The sequence below is a fragment of the Hyperoodon ampullatus genome (genome assembly GCF_949752795.1).
Source record: "Hyperoodon ampullatus genome assembly, chromosome: 2".
NCBI classification, from domain to species: Eukaryota; Metazoa; Chordata; class Mammalia; order Artiodactyla; family Ziphiidae; genus Hyperoodon; species Hyperoodon ampullatus.
This window is the reverse complement of record NC_136915.1, coordinates 90,013,217-90,029,850: the sequence shown is the minus strand read 5'-3', so window position 1 is coordinate 90,029,850 and position 16,634 is coordinate 90,013,217. Positions and strand designations below refer to the sequence as shown.

Below are 16,634 nucleotides of genomic sequence, written 5' to 3'. Positions count from 1 at the left end.
AAGATGACTTGTCTCAGGGAAAATCCTCCAACCCCACTCCGGCTAGATCAGGTCCCCATTTTTTCCCACTGGACTTAACTACAGTTTGACATTATGTTATGATGTGCTTATTTGATTCCCTGACTCTCTCTCTACAATAGTCCTTAAGAAGATGGGATCTATATGTTTTTTTTTTTATTCACCATTGTTTCTTTAGTACCTAATACAGTGCCTGGCATGAAATAGTCAATAAATGTTTGTCAATAAATGTTTAAATTAAGTAAAGGAGCTTGGTAGATCATCCCAAGAAAATGTTCGATGATATCTTATGGCCACTTTTGTTAACTCAAGAGCCTGACACCTCCGTCCTCACTAGCAAGAAGAGCTTTCTTTGCATTAACCCCAAATCCCTTCTGTCCATTTAAGATCATTTCTTTCTGTTCTCTTTGCCAAAGAGTATTAACTGAATAAAGCTAAAAAGCAGTGACATTCAAAGCAGTTTTCTCTTCCTTTGTCAAGTGGTATTAAACACACTTTTATTTTAACCCAGACACTTTAGAGAGGCTACACAGAGCTTTCGGGATTTAAATCACTATACCAATGTGCTACAAAGTTTTATACTCCCACAGTTTTTATTGCGGTTTTGGTTCCCAATTGTTTATTTAACTCCTGGTTTGCTTTTTTACTCATTCATCCATGCATTCATTTATATTTATTGAGCCAAATAGTTACTGAGTTGAATAAGAGGACATGTATTTTTCCACTTCCCTCATAAAGGACCACTGAAATCCCATAGACGTCAATTGAGGGAAAACGCTTGCACATCCTGTGCTGCCTGGGAAAACTACAGCTCTAACACTTATATGCCATGACAGTTTTACCATATATTGCATTACTCTCTTAAACAGGTAACCACAAGGCTGCTCTTCATTCAGGAGATAAGGTAATACCCCAAACACCCAGGATTCTAATCATTCATCCCTGCTGAAGAATACATCATGTGTCTCTAACCCCCAATACAGAAGACTAATGTTACAACCAACAGCTATCTAGAGACATCCAAATACAAATTTAGCTCAATCTCATGCTTGACCATCCAAATTCTATCCATCCCGGCAATTCTATCTTTCTAAATGTGATTTCTGGCATAATAGTCAACTGAATCATAAAACTATTATGAAGTGGTTATAAAAATCACTAGCAGTCAATAAATATTTGTTGAATGAAAGACTGAATTATGAATATTTTAATAGGTGAAGCAATTGGGATTCTTTGTTTATTTTTAGTTTTACATTTATTTTGCAGAGAAGCAGTAGAAGAAAAATTAAATTTAAGAAAACTAGAATCACCATCCACAAAGAGATACAAAGAGAAAGGGCTTGATTCCCTATTGTATAGGCTCTCAAGAGTCAACTGTTAGATATTCAAATATTTTGAGAGCCCAAATCAGCATTGGAGGGAAAATTTACACCACAGAAATCAGCAAATGTTCTTTAATTACAGAGCCAGTTTACCAACACACCACTGTTTGCAACCTACGAATCTAAGAAATCACTCAGAATGAAGCAACCCTGTAAATGTTAACAATGAGCAGATGAAACCAGAGATGAAAGAACATATTTACACAAAACAATAAGAAAGCATTTCTGGTAATGAAGTTGTTTGAAATGAAGAATAAATGAAAAACAGAGTCACAGTGTTTACAATGTGGAGACTACATTAAAGAATAAAAAAGAGCTATAGTAAGTGGACTAAGAAATAACAGAAATGACTATGATCTACACATCTTGATTCTATGATTCTCTGTAAATTCTCCAGATAGCAAGTAGTTACGAGGTAGGCAAATATCTGCAGAGCAATGGGTTAGAAAGGATCTCAAAGGTCATCTGAGCACCCTTCCAATACACTGAACTGAATCCCATCTACACAACCAGCACAAGATCAAGAGCTTCCTAAGGACAGGGAATGTGTCCTTTATGTTGTATGCCCAGAATCTAGTACAGTGTTGGGCACATTACTCTCTTGTAGCTGTTGAATGAATGAACGAATGAATGAATAACCATTACAAGGAGACCATTCAACATATGCCTGAACAACTCTAAGTGGCTGGGAACTATTGACATTTCAAATCAAAAATTATATAAAAAATCTGTAATCATAAACTGTGTACAATCACAAAAAATGTAATCTAGATCACTGCTTTCCAATGGAAATATAATGAAAGCCACAAAAGAGAGCCACATGTATAATTTTAATTTTTTTCATAACCATATTAAAATAAAAAGAAATAAATAATATTAATTTTAATAATATATTTTGTTTAATCCAATATATCTGAAATATTTCAGCATGTAATCAACATAATTATAAATAAGATATCTTACTTTTCTTATACTAAATTTTTGAAATCTAATGTGTATTTTATAGGCTTGTAGTCTATTTCAGTTTGGACTAAACAAACTGCAAGTGCTGAATAGCCCATGTAGGTAATAGCTACTGTACTAGACAATTCAGCCCTAATTTGTACGGATATTTGGGAATTAGACAATGTCCAAAAATACTTTACACAATTGTCCAGAGTACACCTGGTTTCCAGTCTCTCAACACATCCACAACATATATGCACCAGCTCCAGGGAAAAGAGCAAGCCAATGGTTTATATTATCTAGACCTATAAGATAAAAATGTATTTGATGAGAATTAATGGGGAGAACAAAGCTATTTCCCACTTACAAAAGAACAAAAATCAAATGGCTTCATGCCCCAAAATTGAGCATGACCAGTACCTAGCAAAAAAATAGGACACAGAATCTCCTGCTTTTCAGATTTAACATAAAGCTATATACTAATCATTCTGCTCATCTAAAGAAACAGAGATTTGTGAAAATTCATTTCTAAGTCATAGCTTAAAAGGTCATATAAATCAGCAGAATAGAATCTGTCTAGAACTAGCAATAACAGATACCAGAAAAACAGGCCAAGGGCTGTGCTCTGGACCTTTTATCAACACCTGACTATCCCCCATTTAACCACAGTAATTTTGTCTTAAAGATAAAAATAATAGTAAATTATCTTTGACTCCAATATTGAAAATAAGAGCTTCATATATGAGGCATTCAACAAAATAACTATGTTCATTAACATAAATGATTGCAAACTTATTCCAAACCACCTTTATCAACTAAGGCTGGCTATTGGAAAAGTACTATAAAGAGTACAAAAATTTGGCACTTACCCTTCTACAGAAAGTTTGGTACACTGGTCTGAAACCATAAAAACAGGAAAAACAAAAAAAGTAATCTGAGCCAATTTTCACAACTCAAACCACTGAAGCACTGCCACGTTCCAAAAAAAACCAAAAAAAACAAAAGAATAGATATAACTCACTTCCTTCTGTGTATTATTAGGTCCTAGAAACCTTGACAGTTGTTTCTGTCCTCAGATCCTGAATAGTGGTGCTTATTTAACACTTTAACAAGAAAACCGGATAAAGAGTCTACTTTTCATAGTGGTCCCAGTTATTCAATATGCCCCAGCTGTTGAAAATAGATTCCACAGTTTGGACTGGATAATCTATTTTGTTCTATTTTCAAGACTCAGGAAACTGGCCCATCCTCACTAATCAAAACTAATGCAGATTCTTTCCCATCACATCAAGCATCAAAAGTAAAGGTTTATTAAAGATCCATGGGGCTTCCCTGGTGGCGCAGTGGTTGAGAGTCCGCCTGCCGATGCAGGGGACACGGGTTTGTGCCCCGGTCCAGGAGGATCCCACATGCCGCGTGGCGGCTGGGCCCGTGAGCCATGGCTGCTGAGCCTGTGCGTCTGGAGCCTGTGCTCCGCAACAGGAGAGGCCACAACAGTGAGAGGCTCGTGTACCACAAAAAAAAAAAATGTCCATGGAGGTAGAAATGACCCCAAAGATCAACACTGAGAAGCAGAGAGTTAGCCATCATAAAGAAAAGTTGAGAATGAAAGTCTTAAGAGAGCATAAAATAAATTTTGTTTCTACATTTTTGATACTCAGGGAAAAAACATGGTAAAGAGAACTTTCCCGGTGAAGTACAAAGTTAATGCTAAATAAACTTTAACAAAAATCACAGTATCATATTTAAACTAACAAATATCTGGTTCAACACTTTATGTAAAGAGATACATTTTATAATTGCATCTAACATCTACCAGCACATGTTTACTTTGCTTTAGAAGAAAGAAGGTAGCCTAATGCCAAGTTCTAAGTAGTTGACCCCTCTGGGCCTTTGTTAAGAGACCTGCAAGTTCTGGCATGCCCAGGTGAGATTTCCCATTAAGACTCAGCCGCATTAACACTAGTTCAGCAACCGGGATATCACTAGGGGTCATCCCCAAAACACAACAAACCCATCCCTGAACACAAACAGTATGGGTTCATTTTAATGACAAATGTCATTCAAGGATTGTTAGGGGGATGTTTGTGGGTTCTCTGTTAAGGAAGGTTTTCTGGCGTCAAGTCTGCTTTAAGAGAAAATTCGTTATTCCTGTTCATATTAGATAAAATATCATTATTTGATAAGCCATCCATTTCTAAAACTCAGGAAACCACGCAAAAACATTTCCCCAAATGGAAGCTTATTATTCTAATCCCAAGAGAGCTATTCTGTTCCACACAGGTGTGGATCAGGAAATGTATCCTAGAGTTTCAGAAAGCCAGTTCTGCCGGATGTTGATAGACGTGGGAGGGGGAGGGGGAGCGATTTCAGGCTGAAGTACTTGGGAAAATTCTGAGTTAAACAGGTTATTTTATTACTCAGAACCATTCAGAATCTTTAAAATAGGAATGTGCTCTGTAAAATCTCCAAGATGGACAGTTCTAAACTTATTTGACTGTTGATTTTTTTTTTTTTTTTTGGCCAGGGTAAACCTTATAGAGCAGTAGTGCACAACCTTGGCATCATATTGGAATCATGTAGGTAGTTTTTTAAAAATCCCAACACCCAGCCTTCACCCCAAGCCAATTATATCAGAATTTCTGGGAGTAGAACCTGGCATCAATATTTTTTAAAGCTTCCCAGACTTTTTTTGGCTGCGTAGGGTCTTCGTTGCCGTGCGCGGGCCTTCTCTCGTTGCAGAGAGCGGGGGCTACTCATCGTTGCGGTGTGCGGGCTTCTTATTGCAGTGGCTTCTCTTGTTGCGGAGCACGGGCTGTAGCCGCGCGGGCTTCAGTAGCTGTGGCTCGCGGGCTCTAGAGCACCGGCTCAGTAGTTGTGGTTCAGGGGCTTAGTTGCTCCACGGCATAGCGGGATCTTCCCAGACCAGGGATTGAACCTGTGTCCCCTGCACTGGCAGGTGGATTTTTAACCGCTGCGCCATCAGGCAAGTCCCCTTCCCAGACTTTTTAAAACCAAGTATGAGAACCAATGTAACTTTGGGAAACACTGACCTATAAGCCTCTTCTCCAAGCTAAAATAAAATAGCCACACAAAAATATGTTCCTGGACCTATCCAGGAAGAGACCCACCAAAAAAAAAAAAAAAAAAACACACACTAAACTAAAAACTGGTGATGATAGGACATCCAACATTCAACCAGCTTTATTTCACTGGATATCAGCACAGCACCCTACCTCAACCTCACCTCTGCACCTAGTCATTATTTTTTAAGTCACGCTTTCTTTATTTGTCTTCAAAACTGGGCCCCTAGATGTTATTTATTATCTGTATAGTTGTATTCCCCATTTAATTTTATATGTCCTAGAAAAATTGCGTTTTAGCAGATTTATGAATCATTAATACCAAAAAAGTTACCAAGCTAATACATATGGACCAATAAAAAAAGAAGTAAGCGCAAAGTGAATTTAAAAGCACAAAAAAGATCTAAAAGCAGAGTTGTGCAATTTAGGTGGGTCACCTTTTCAGTGTTCTGTGAGATTTAGAAAGTTTTCACAAACACTGTTTTATGAACACCCAAAAATGCAGATTTAAAAAACACTGCCATTGACTGCCAAGAAAATAATCTAAGAATTCCAATAAGGGTTGGTGGTCTCATGGGACTTTAGACAGGCTGCAATTAATATGACTTTGTAGAATGACTGGTCAACAGTATGGACTATCAATTTGGTAGTACACTGACTGACAGGAAGAGAACCTAAAAAGATTCATACTGGACTTGCCAATTCAAACTCCGACTCTGGCCCCAGAACTGAAAAGCCCCTTGCTCCCTTGAAGGCCAACTGCCAAGCAAGCCTACAGTAAAGATGGATGGACTTAAAGAATTAAAATAGGTGAAAAATACCCTCTTTCCCTAGTTTTGAGATAAAGTCACTGTTGATAAACACATTGGCTATCCTTAGTACAAGTGAAAAGTACATTTTTCGACAGAACTACTTTACCATTCAATGGAACACCCTAAAACTGACTTGCAGACAGTAACATCACAACAAATACTCCTTGAGTGTCACACCAAGCCAGAAATTCAAATGCCTCCAAAGTCTACTATACTTCATGTAATCAAGAATAGGCAGTAGGTACTTCCCTGGTGGCACAGTGGTTAGGAATCCACATGCCAATGCAGGGGACACAAGTTCGATCCCTGGTCCAGGAAGATCCCACATGCCACGGAGCAACTAAGCCTGTGCACCACAACAACTGAGCCTGTGCTCTAGAGCCCACGAGCCACAACTGCTGAAGCCCGTGCGCCTAGAGCCTGTGCTCCGCAACAAGAGAAGCCACTCAATGAGAAGCCAGCTCACTGCCATGAAGACTAGCCCCCTCTCACCGCAACTAGAGAAAGCCCGCGGCCAGCAACAAAGACCCAACGCAGCCAAAAATAAAATACATTAATTAAAAACAAAAGAAAGGGGCTTCCCTGGTGGCGCAGTGGTTGAGAGTCTGCCTGCCGATGCAGGGGACGCGGGTTCGTGCCCCGGTCCGGGAAGATCCCACATGCCGCGGAGCGGCTGGGCCCGTGAGCCATGGCCGCTGAGCCTGCGCGTCCGGAGCCTGTGCTCCACAACGGGAGAGGCCACAACAGTGAGAGGCCCGCGTACCGCAAAAAATAATAATAAAAAAAAAAACAAAAGAAAATGGAATAAAATGGGAAAAAATCTTTAAAAAAATAGGCAGTAAATGAGGGTGGGGGGGCAGGAATTGAGTGAAGGTGGTCAAAAGGTACAAACCTCCAGTTATAAGGTAAATAAGTACTGGGGATGTGCAACATGATGACTATAGTTAACACTGCTCTATGGGGTATTTGAATGTTGCTAAGGGAGTAGTAGATCCTAAAGGTTCTCATCATAAGAAAAAAAATTGTAACTATATGAGGTGATAAGTGTTAACTAAACTTACTGTGGTAATCATTTCACAATATATGAATGTCAAGTCATTGAGCTGTACACCTTAAATTTATACATTGTTGTATATCAACTATATCTCAGTAAAACTGAAAGAAAAAAAAGAATAAGCAGTAAATCTACCCAAATCTTTTTTTTTTTAATTTGCTTCATCTTTAGTGAATTTTTAACTAGGTTAATAGAAAACTATTAATTTAACATTTTTGAGATAAATCCAAATAGAAAAACTCAATTAGGCAGTACTTGTGGTTATAGTAATATACTGCAAACATCATATTATATAGTATCCTACCTAACCTACCATTATAAAAAACAACCTATGCCATACAAATGAAAACCTACAGCACCTAAAGCCAGTACCTGGATTGTTATTCTCCATTTTCATCGTAATGTGAAAGGCATTCATGATGCCTACCCCTAATAATTCCTCCAATCTCCAGTTCCAGTGTTAAATCTCCTTCCTCCTGGAGCAGGTACCTAGTTGTCCTAATAATCTTTAGATCCATAAGTCTAACATAGTGACTGGCACAGAAAAAGCAATAAATTAATTAATTTATGTATTCCCTGGCACACAAATAAGGAAAGAGCCCAATCCCAGCCCCTGAGAGAAGAGTCAGCCATATTTGGTAGAGTCAGCCATGCAAACAAATAATTACAATATAAGACATTTGTTTTAATGGTGTATGTAGCAAATGTAATGGGGCATGAACAAAATGTAATAGGAAATTATAGGCACAGAACATGCCAATCCTCTCTAGAAAAATGAGCAAAGGTGCTACGGAAGAGACTGCTCCAATAAATGTTTGTTAAATCAATAAGTCTTGAAGAACAGTGTTATTTAAATTAAAACCTTAAAACACTTTTATTAGAAAGACTAAAACCCTATAGCACAAATGGTAACATAGGCATTTCAGTAAAGAGGGCATGTAAAGATACCAACCACACATCAACAAGCCTTCAAAACTGTCCTCATTTTTCTTAATTTTTAGACAATAAAACAATCACATTTAAATAGAAGTTCCTTTGAGGCTTCCTGTTTTATAAATAAAAGTATTAATGCAGAAGTGTGATAAAAAAATCTAGACAATGAAAATAAAGATGTAATTTAACAATAAATGGGGTGGAAAACCTAGTGGATGATAGAATCCAGATTATCAAAGGAAGGCAAAGGCAATGATGACTGACTAGGACTAGTATGAAGGTGATTCTTGATAATACTGCATTAGCTTTAGTTGATCTGGGCAGTAGACTAAAATCAACTCACATCTTACCTCAGCATTAAGAAAAAAATTGTTTCTGTAGTAAAATTCCAGAAAACTAGTAGTATTCTATCAACTAAAATTTCCACTGAATTATAAGTGCACACTGTGGTATTTTATGCTTCAAATGTATGATTTATGAAGAGTCTGGATTTAGAAATGCAACTTAATGTAAATACATTAAGTTGTACACCAACTCTTGGTGTCACATTATCAGAGAAATACAGCTTAGTTACATACAAGGTCAAACTTTTAGTTGGAAATAGGTGCTTAAACTAAGGGGAAAAAATGCCTGATGTCTGTGTTAAGTATTCTTTTATTCAGGTAAACAAATAACTAAAACTCTCTATGTCTAATGACACTACAATATTCTCCAGAGTATTGTCTCAGTTTCTTTCTTCTAAAATACATTTGAGACCATGTGACTTAAAAAGCTACAGTTAAAAAGATAGGAAATGACCTAAAAGTCTACCTGTCAGAGACCAATTAAATGCATTCTTGTATATTATACAGCAGGACAGAATGAGGAAGGAAGCTCTCTATTTACTGATGTGAAAAGATATATCCAAGATGAGTTAAGTGAAAAAAAATCAAGATGCAGAATAGTACACACAGTATGTTACATTTTGTGATAAAACGGGGAAAATAAGACTGTACATCTTTATTTGCTTATATATGCATAAAGAAACTCTAGAAGGATATAGAATAAACTAATACCAGAAGTTATTTGGAAAGGACTGGACAGATAAGAATCAAGGGTGGGAGAGAGAGTTTTCACTATAAACTATATATATTTTTAAATATTTGAACCATGTTAATGTATTTATATTTTCAAATATTTAAATAAAAACAGTTTGGAAAACTAAGCTACAGTTATAAGAATTATGATTTAATTCTATGTTAAGTAGTAATACTTTTTTTTACTATCTTTTCTTCCATTCCAATCTTATCAATTAATCAAAGATTCTAGTTCTCAGGAAACAGATTAATTACCTATCACATATAAGCTAAAATATAATTATGCTTAAAGGAAGAATTCATTCTTTCCTTCTCCTTCTTCAGTATCTTCATCTAAATTCACGATTAAGGTTAGCAACGCTCATCTGGCTTGTGAAACAAATACATCTCCCATGACTTCTGAGTGGATACTATCACAAGCATAAAAATTAATATATATTTTCTACTTAAAATGTCTGAATAGCCACAATGTCCACTGGGTCTATTGACTGGAATTACAATTTTACAAATGTTACAGCATTACAATTCCCAGATGCATGTGTTGTTTTCAAAATAACAACAAAAAATTGTAAACATTTTTCTGATTTAAAAAACAAATTTAATGAGGCCTCACTGTCTCAAGGAAAAGTACACCTATGATCCCTTCACAGTTGCTGGCCCCTCTCTCACCACGGATCTTATGGCTCCTACCACAGAGGATGTTGGAAGTTGCCTCAGACACAGTCCCTTCCAGGGCTTTCCAGTAGGGTGCACAGATGCCTAACTTTTCTCGTATTTCTGTCAGAATCTTTTCTTCTATTTGTATAAAACCCAACCTTTTAATAATTAATTACATGCCTACAGAGCTACCTGCCCCTACTAGAATGTGTGATCATTAGAAATACTTCCTATTCATATTTATATCTTTGTGGATAATCCTTATTTCTTATTAATAATAGTAATAGTACTGACAACAACAAGAAAAACAAAAACCAGGTACTGCACCAGGCACGGTGATATATGAATTACCTCATTTAATCCTCAGGATAGCTCTGAAGCCATTGTACAGAAAAGGAAGCTGAAGCTCAGAGAGGATAAGTAATTTGCCCAAGTTACATATACTTACTTATTACATATAGAAAAGAGCAGAATGAACCTTCGAACCCAGGCAGTGCCTTTGCCTCCAAATCATGCACTCTTAACCACTTTGCTTAGAATTTAGGAAGTGATTAATATTATCATTATTACTGCAATGAACCGAAAGTTTGTGTCCCCCCAAAAGTCATATGTTGAAAGCCTAATCCCCAATGGGATGGTATTAGGAGGTGGGACCTTGGGAAGTCGTTAGGTCATGAGGGTAGAGCCCTCATGAATGGGATTAGTGCCCTTATGAGAGGTACCCCAGAGAGTTTTTCTGCCCTCTTTCCACTATGTGAGGACACAGTGAGAAGTAAGCAGTCTACAGCCCTGAAGAGAGCCCTCACCAGAACTTGACCATGCTGGCACCTGATCAGCCTGCAGAACTGTGAGAAACAAATTTCTGTTGTTTACAACCCCCCCAGTCTATGGTACTTTGTTACAACAGCCCAAATTAACTAAAACAATTACCTTTTTCTAAAAAATAGAATTGTACAAAGACCTTTCAAATTATAGAAGCCAATAGAAGTGGGAGAAAAAGAGGCTTTGTCCTCACCATTAAAACTCTCTTCTACATAATCTGTAACCTTTTATCTGTCCTTCAATGGCTAATTAGCTCATCCTCTAGGTTGCTTGAAGATATTTTCCTCTCACTGTCCCAATTTCAGTACTTTACCCCTTGCTTTCACTGAGAAGATCAAGCATACTAGCTGTTTTTGTCCCTATTCCTCCTCCTCACCTGACATCCACCCTGTGCCTAATAACTCTCCCTCTTGTGGTCTGAGAAACAGATGGGGGAATCCTTTGGATCTTAGGGGATTTAGTCTTAATTTATTCATTAAAATAAATATTTACAAAAAGCACTTTTAAGTGTCAGGCACTGGGACCTGCCCTCTCTGAGTTTACAGGAGAGTAATGAAGACAAAGAGGCCTCCTCCATCTTTCCTGTTCCTTTCTTTCATTATTGTTGGTAATTTTGATACTAGTAACAATAATAAGCAATCCATGTGCTTGTAGATTCAGACACACAAATAAACAAAAAGGCAAAAACATTAGAATCATTCACAATTCTATCAGAGATGACTCTTGTGGAAGTTCTTCTGAAGTAGAAGTGGTACATTTCCTTCTACTCTTTAAATAAGCTCAAGTTTACAAGAAATTTTAAAATATCTTCTTCAGGTGACACTTACAAAACATTCTTTTCCAGCACTGTAATGAGAGACAGGCTTCCTCAGGATGGAAGCTAGATTTGTCTGCTAAACAGGTGATTAGGGTCCCCACTAAATATGTACTTCTGGGAAGGTGCTTTGAGGCTCTTATTCTATATTCCCAGCCCCTGACATTTGGTCAGAGCTCAATCAATGCTCACAAAATGAAAGAATGAATGGATGAATCAGTGATGTAGATTATTGAAATCTAACAAATCTTGACATGGTTATTAGGTCATAAATCAGGCACTGTTTGTGCTTAAACTGTCAAGGTATAGAAAGAATTCAAGGAAAAAAATAATTCCTAAAAAGGGAAAGCTATTTTATTCTAACCAGACGGGGGAGGGGGTCTCTACAAAAACAAAATAATAAAAACTACTGTCTCATTTCATTCCATGTAATATCATGGTCACACTCTTCATACAATTAAAAAACACAATTCTCCAATTCTAAAGTAGCGAGCTGTCTAGCAAAGTTGCCATAGCTCAAGTCTCACAAGCAGTTATACCTGAATGGAAGATAGGGGGGATTTGAGCCAGATAGGAGTGCTCTGTAGGCTTCTTCTGGTGTCTTCTTTAAATAGATTACCTAAGACAAATAAATAGCAACATTTAGAACACCACCAAAGAATGACACAAAACTAACTTAATTACTCACCAAATTTGCATTTCCCTTCTTCCACTTTGAAAGTGACAACTGTCATGGTGATAATGTTGATCTTTAGACAGCAAGCAAGCTGCCAAAATTTCCTTTTCAGCTTGAAGCAGAACAACAGCCTTTGTCTTAAGGATGAGTAAGAGTTTAAAGACACAGGGCAAATCCATAAAGGGGCCATCCAGGGCTGTTTACAAGGCACATTGAACAGATACAATGGCAAGGTTTTCCCTTTTGGGAGCAGAATAATTGTACCTCCAGTATTGAACTGTGTGTTCAACAAAGACCAATACAGACTTCCCTGTCCTTTGTAGAAGATCTGCTGCGAGGTAATTTAGTTCCTGGTGAATTCTGAAAGACATCTCAGGGCACAATACCCTTGGGAGATCTACAGAGTTCTCTGTCTCCTCTGAGGAAAGCGCATGTTGCTCTCTAAACAATCAATAAAATCACAATGAAATGGGGGGAAATGCATGCAGGTAAGAGCACTGGAAAACATATTGGCTTGGCTCTTGATGTCAAGGATACTTAAATCCCTCCAGTCCAGCATGATAAACTAATCTTAAATAAAGAAACAAACAAAAAAGAGCTCTTAAAACCAGTAAACAACTTCCATTTAATCAACTTATTGACTATATACTAAGTGCTAGGCACTTTATCAGGTACTGGCACCTCTCTTAATAGAATTTACATTTGTGGGGCAAAACAAAATAATTAACAAAAATAAATACAGTCTGAGATAAGTGCTGAAAAGGAAATAAGCAGAGTATTGGAAAGAGAGTACCTTGACATGGTCAGGGAGGGGTCTCTTGGAGATATTCAGGAGGAGAGCCATGGGAACAGCTAAGGGAAAGGAGGAACAACAAGGGCCAGGGTCCTTGAGACGGGACAAGCTTGGTGAGTTGGACAGAGGAGGTGAGTGTGGCTAGAGCAGTGGGGGAAGGGAAAGCCAGGTAGTGTTCAGATTGTGAAGAGCACTGCAAACCATGAGGAGAGGTTGGTTTTATTCTAAGAGCAATTTAATATTTTAATTCTCAGACAGGAGCACTGATCATTTTCCTCTGTAGTTTGAATCAACTTTCATCCCTAAAATCCTCTCTACCTAGAAAGAATGACATTATTTCCTTAATATGTTCCAACATCAAAACCCTATGCATTAGTACATATAGTAATATTACATATAATTTTATATATTTATATAAATAAATACATATAATAATGTATATGTATCTATACATATATGCATATATATATTTATAAGCTTGTAAAGACAAGAGAGAAATAATTTTTGAAATGGTTGACTAGGCACTGTAGACTAAAATGGTTTTCCATAAATATCAGTTATTCCTATGGATATACAGATATCAAAAAAAAAAAAGAAACCCTATGCATTTCAACAAGAATGACAGAGTCCCAGTTCTTAAAAAGTAGGGTTTTCTTCTCTACTTACAAAGTTTCTTTGAGCTTTATGCTGTTCCACTAGCAATATATTACATGTACTTAATTATTAACAATTTCAGGACTAGAAAACACTTCAATTCTCTAAAGAAAGAAAGCTAAAATAAATACATAAAAAGATACTTCTAACTTTATTAAGAAAGCTCCATATTCCTGTGACAAGTAAACAAGAAGGTCTGATAAAGCACACACCAAGCAAAGCAAATTGAATATGAAACAAAAACAGCACAGAAAATGAAACCACAGTAAAACAATGATCGAGACATGAGACACAGATTCCACCAACGGAGAACCACATCTCAAGCTGCAGCTCAAATAATTATAAAAATTCACGTAAACCAACCCTAGCTTTAAAGACCATTTTCAGTAACCAATATTAAAACAGGACTTTGTTGTTCCTTAACAAGTAGGTTATATAATATACTCCACAGAGTTGGTTATGATGCAGTGATTTTCCAAACCTAAAGATGCAGCAGTATTTGCAAGCTGACTATGCCTGCTAAAAGGGAAAGCTGCTTGTAGAAAGCTCCTGTGTTTGGCTTAGATAATTAAAGCTTATACAACCACCTTTGAAAAGCAAAAATACATTTCCCTCTTCAGGAGCAATTACATTAATTCTCTTTAATTCTAAGGCAATCATTCTACAGGAGGGACACAATAGGCCACATGACAGACCTCTTTAGACCAGATACCCCACTGAGTTTTGCTACTCATCTTACCTGCATGACTTAGCACACATGACCCATGTTCTCACACTGTAAGATGAGAGTCTTTGTTTTTATTTTTATCCCAATGCTAAATTATTAATAAGTGCAAAGTGAAACCCAACAGAGGCCATCTAAATTCCAGGAGGATTCCAGGGGCAAGTAAATACAATGTCCTTTTACAACCTGATGATAGGTACTTGGGAGGGTGGTGAAATGTTCTAATAAAGGAGTGTATTACTGAATGCATGCACATTGGGGTCATTAAAATACCAAATTCCATTTCTCCAGGAGAAAAAGTGTCATGGATTCTTATGCCAGATCTTCTTAGATATGTTTCCTATTAAAAAGAGACAGAGAGACAGACTAGGCCAGATCAGAGGTTGGAAATAAAACAACATTAAGCCTTTGCTGTTGAGGAACCTAAAGCTCAGAGAGGTAAGGAACTTCCCACTCAGAAAGGTAAGGAACTTCCCAAACTCGCATTGCTGCTCTGTGATGCAGTTAGAATTCGAACACAGATCTGACTCCAAAGTCCACAGTAATTCCATACATCATATCTGCTTAAAAATATAGATGCAAGTAATGGAAGCAGAATCTGGAACAACAACAACAAAAAGATTCCTACTCTTCCAAATTCTAAATGCCATTACACTTGACTTTTAAAATTAGGTGACTTCAGGGCATCCCTGGTGGCACAGTGGTTAAGAATCCACCTGCTAATGCAAGGGACACGGGTTCTATCCCTGGTCTGGGAAGATCCCACGTGCCACAGAGCAACTAAGCCTGTGCGCCACAACTACTGAGCCTGCGCTTTAGAGCCACAACTACTGAGCTGCGTGCCACAACTACCGAAGCCCACGCACCTAGAGCCCATGCTCCGCAACAAAAGAAGCCACTGCAATGAGCAATGAAGAGTAGTCCTCGCTCACCACAACTAGAGAAAGCCTGTGCACAGCAACGAAGACCAACACAGCCAAAAATTTTTAAAAATAAATTTATAAAAAAAAAATAGGTAACTTCAGGGGAATTCCCTGGTAGTCCATGGGTTCCCTGTGGCCCGTGTTCAATCCCTGGTTGGGGAACTAAGATCCCACAAACCACATGGCACGGTCAAAAATATAAATAAATAAAATAAAATTAGGTGACTTCAAACTATTAACAGTAGCTGTGCCTAAGGAATAGGGCTGGGGGAATATTAGTGGAAGAAGAAGGAATTTCTACTTATATTTTCTACTATCTCCACATTTCTTATATTTTGTAGTAAGGTGTATTAATTTGTTTTTTAAATGTGGAGTAACTAAATCAGTTATGAAATTTTAAATGTGTACTATTTCTAAAAATAAAATCTATATTTAACTGTTACTCAAAGATTTGTTCCCAGATATTCTAATATTTCTAAAAATACTTTCTGGATAAAATTAACTTCAAAGCATCTTCTAAATATCCTGATTTTCCTTTTCTGCTTCTCAGGGAGAAAATAATATGCTGTCTACTCTTCTCACTAAATATTAGCATATATGAACCCAAACCAGAAGAATCTTCCCCAACTTTTGATTGATAAAATTTAACAAAAGCCCTTTGCATAGAGCTTGGTTTGCCATGCCAATTTATCCTTGAAATTAGTGAGTATATGTATGAGTTTTATAAAATTGCCCTACTCTTTGCCAGAAAGTCCTATAAACCTTCTCAATAGAACAGCATTTGACATATATGTTCTTACTTTTAACTAAGTAAGAGTCAACCAATTAAAATGACTATGAGGTTTTTATTTAACAATTAATTAAAGTTACAGTACTACAAGCTAGTATAACATATTATTTACAAATAAGTCAATGTTTCCCAAATTTCAATTAATCATGCATCAACTTTCTCAACTTCTGCCACCACATGTAGCACCATGTATTACCATTTCTCTTTAAAGACATACCCTTTAAACTTAAATCAATGTATTCTAAAGTGGTTTATATCATTGCTATAAATGGAAAACCAGTATCACTTGCCACAGACTCTACACATAAATGAATTTTAAAATACATAACTCTTAAAACTGTAAACTGTTTGTGAAGATTAATTGCACATACAAGTGTGGGTTCATATCTGGGCTGTCTATTCTATTCTGTTGATCTATGTGTCTGTTTTTGTGCCAGTACCATACTGCTTTGATGACTGTAGCTTTGTAGTATAGTTT

At 37.0% G+C, this 16,634-nt stretch overlaps 1 protein-coding gene across 5 annotated transcripts in view; it reads right to left on the bottom strand.

Moving 5' to 3' along the window:
* The window catches only part of CDC14A (cell division cycle 14A), a gene marked incomplete at both ends in the record, with an annotated part of 154,851 nt that overhangs the window by 80,481 nt on the left and 57,736 nt on the right, over positions 1–16,634 (bottom strand). For all 5 annotated transcript variants that reach the window (XM_079724884.1, XM_079724885.1, XM_079724886.1 and 2 more), the window contains one exon: positions 12,136–12,215. In XM_079724884.1, the coding sequence (XP_079581010.1) occupies positions 12,136–12,215 (80 nt within the window). The remainder of the gene's footprint in view (positions 1–12,135; positions 12,216–16,634) is intronic.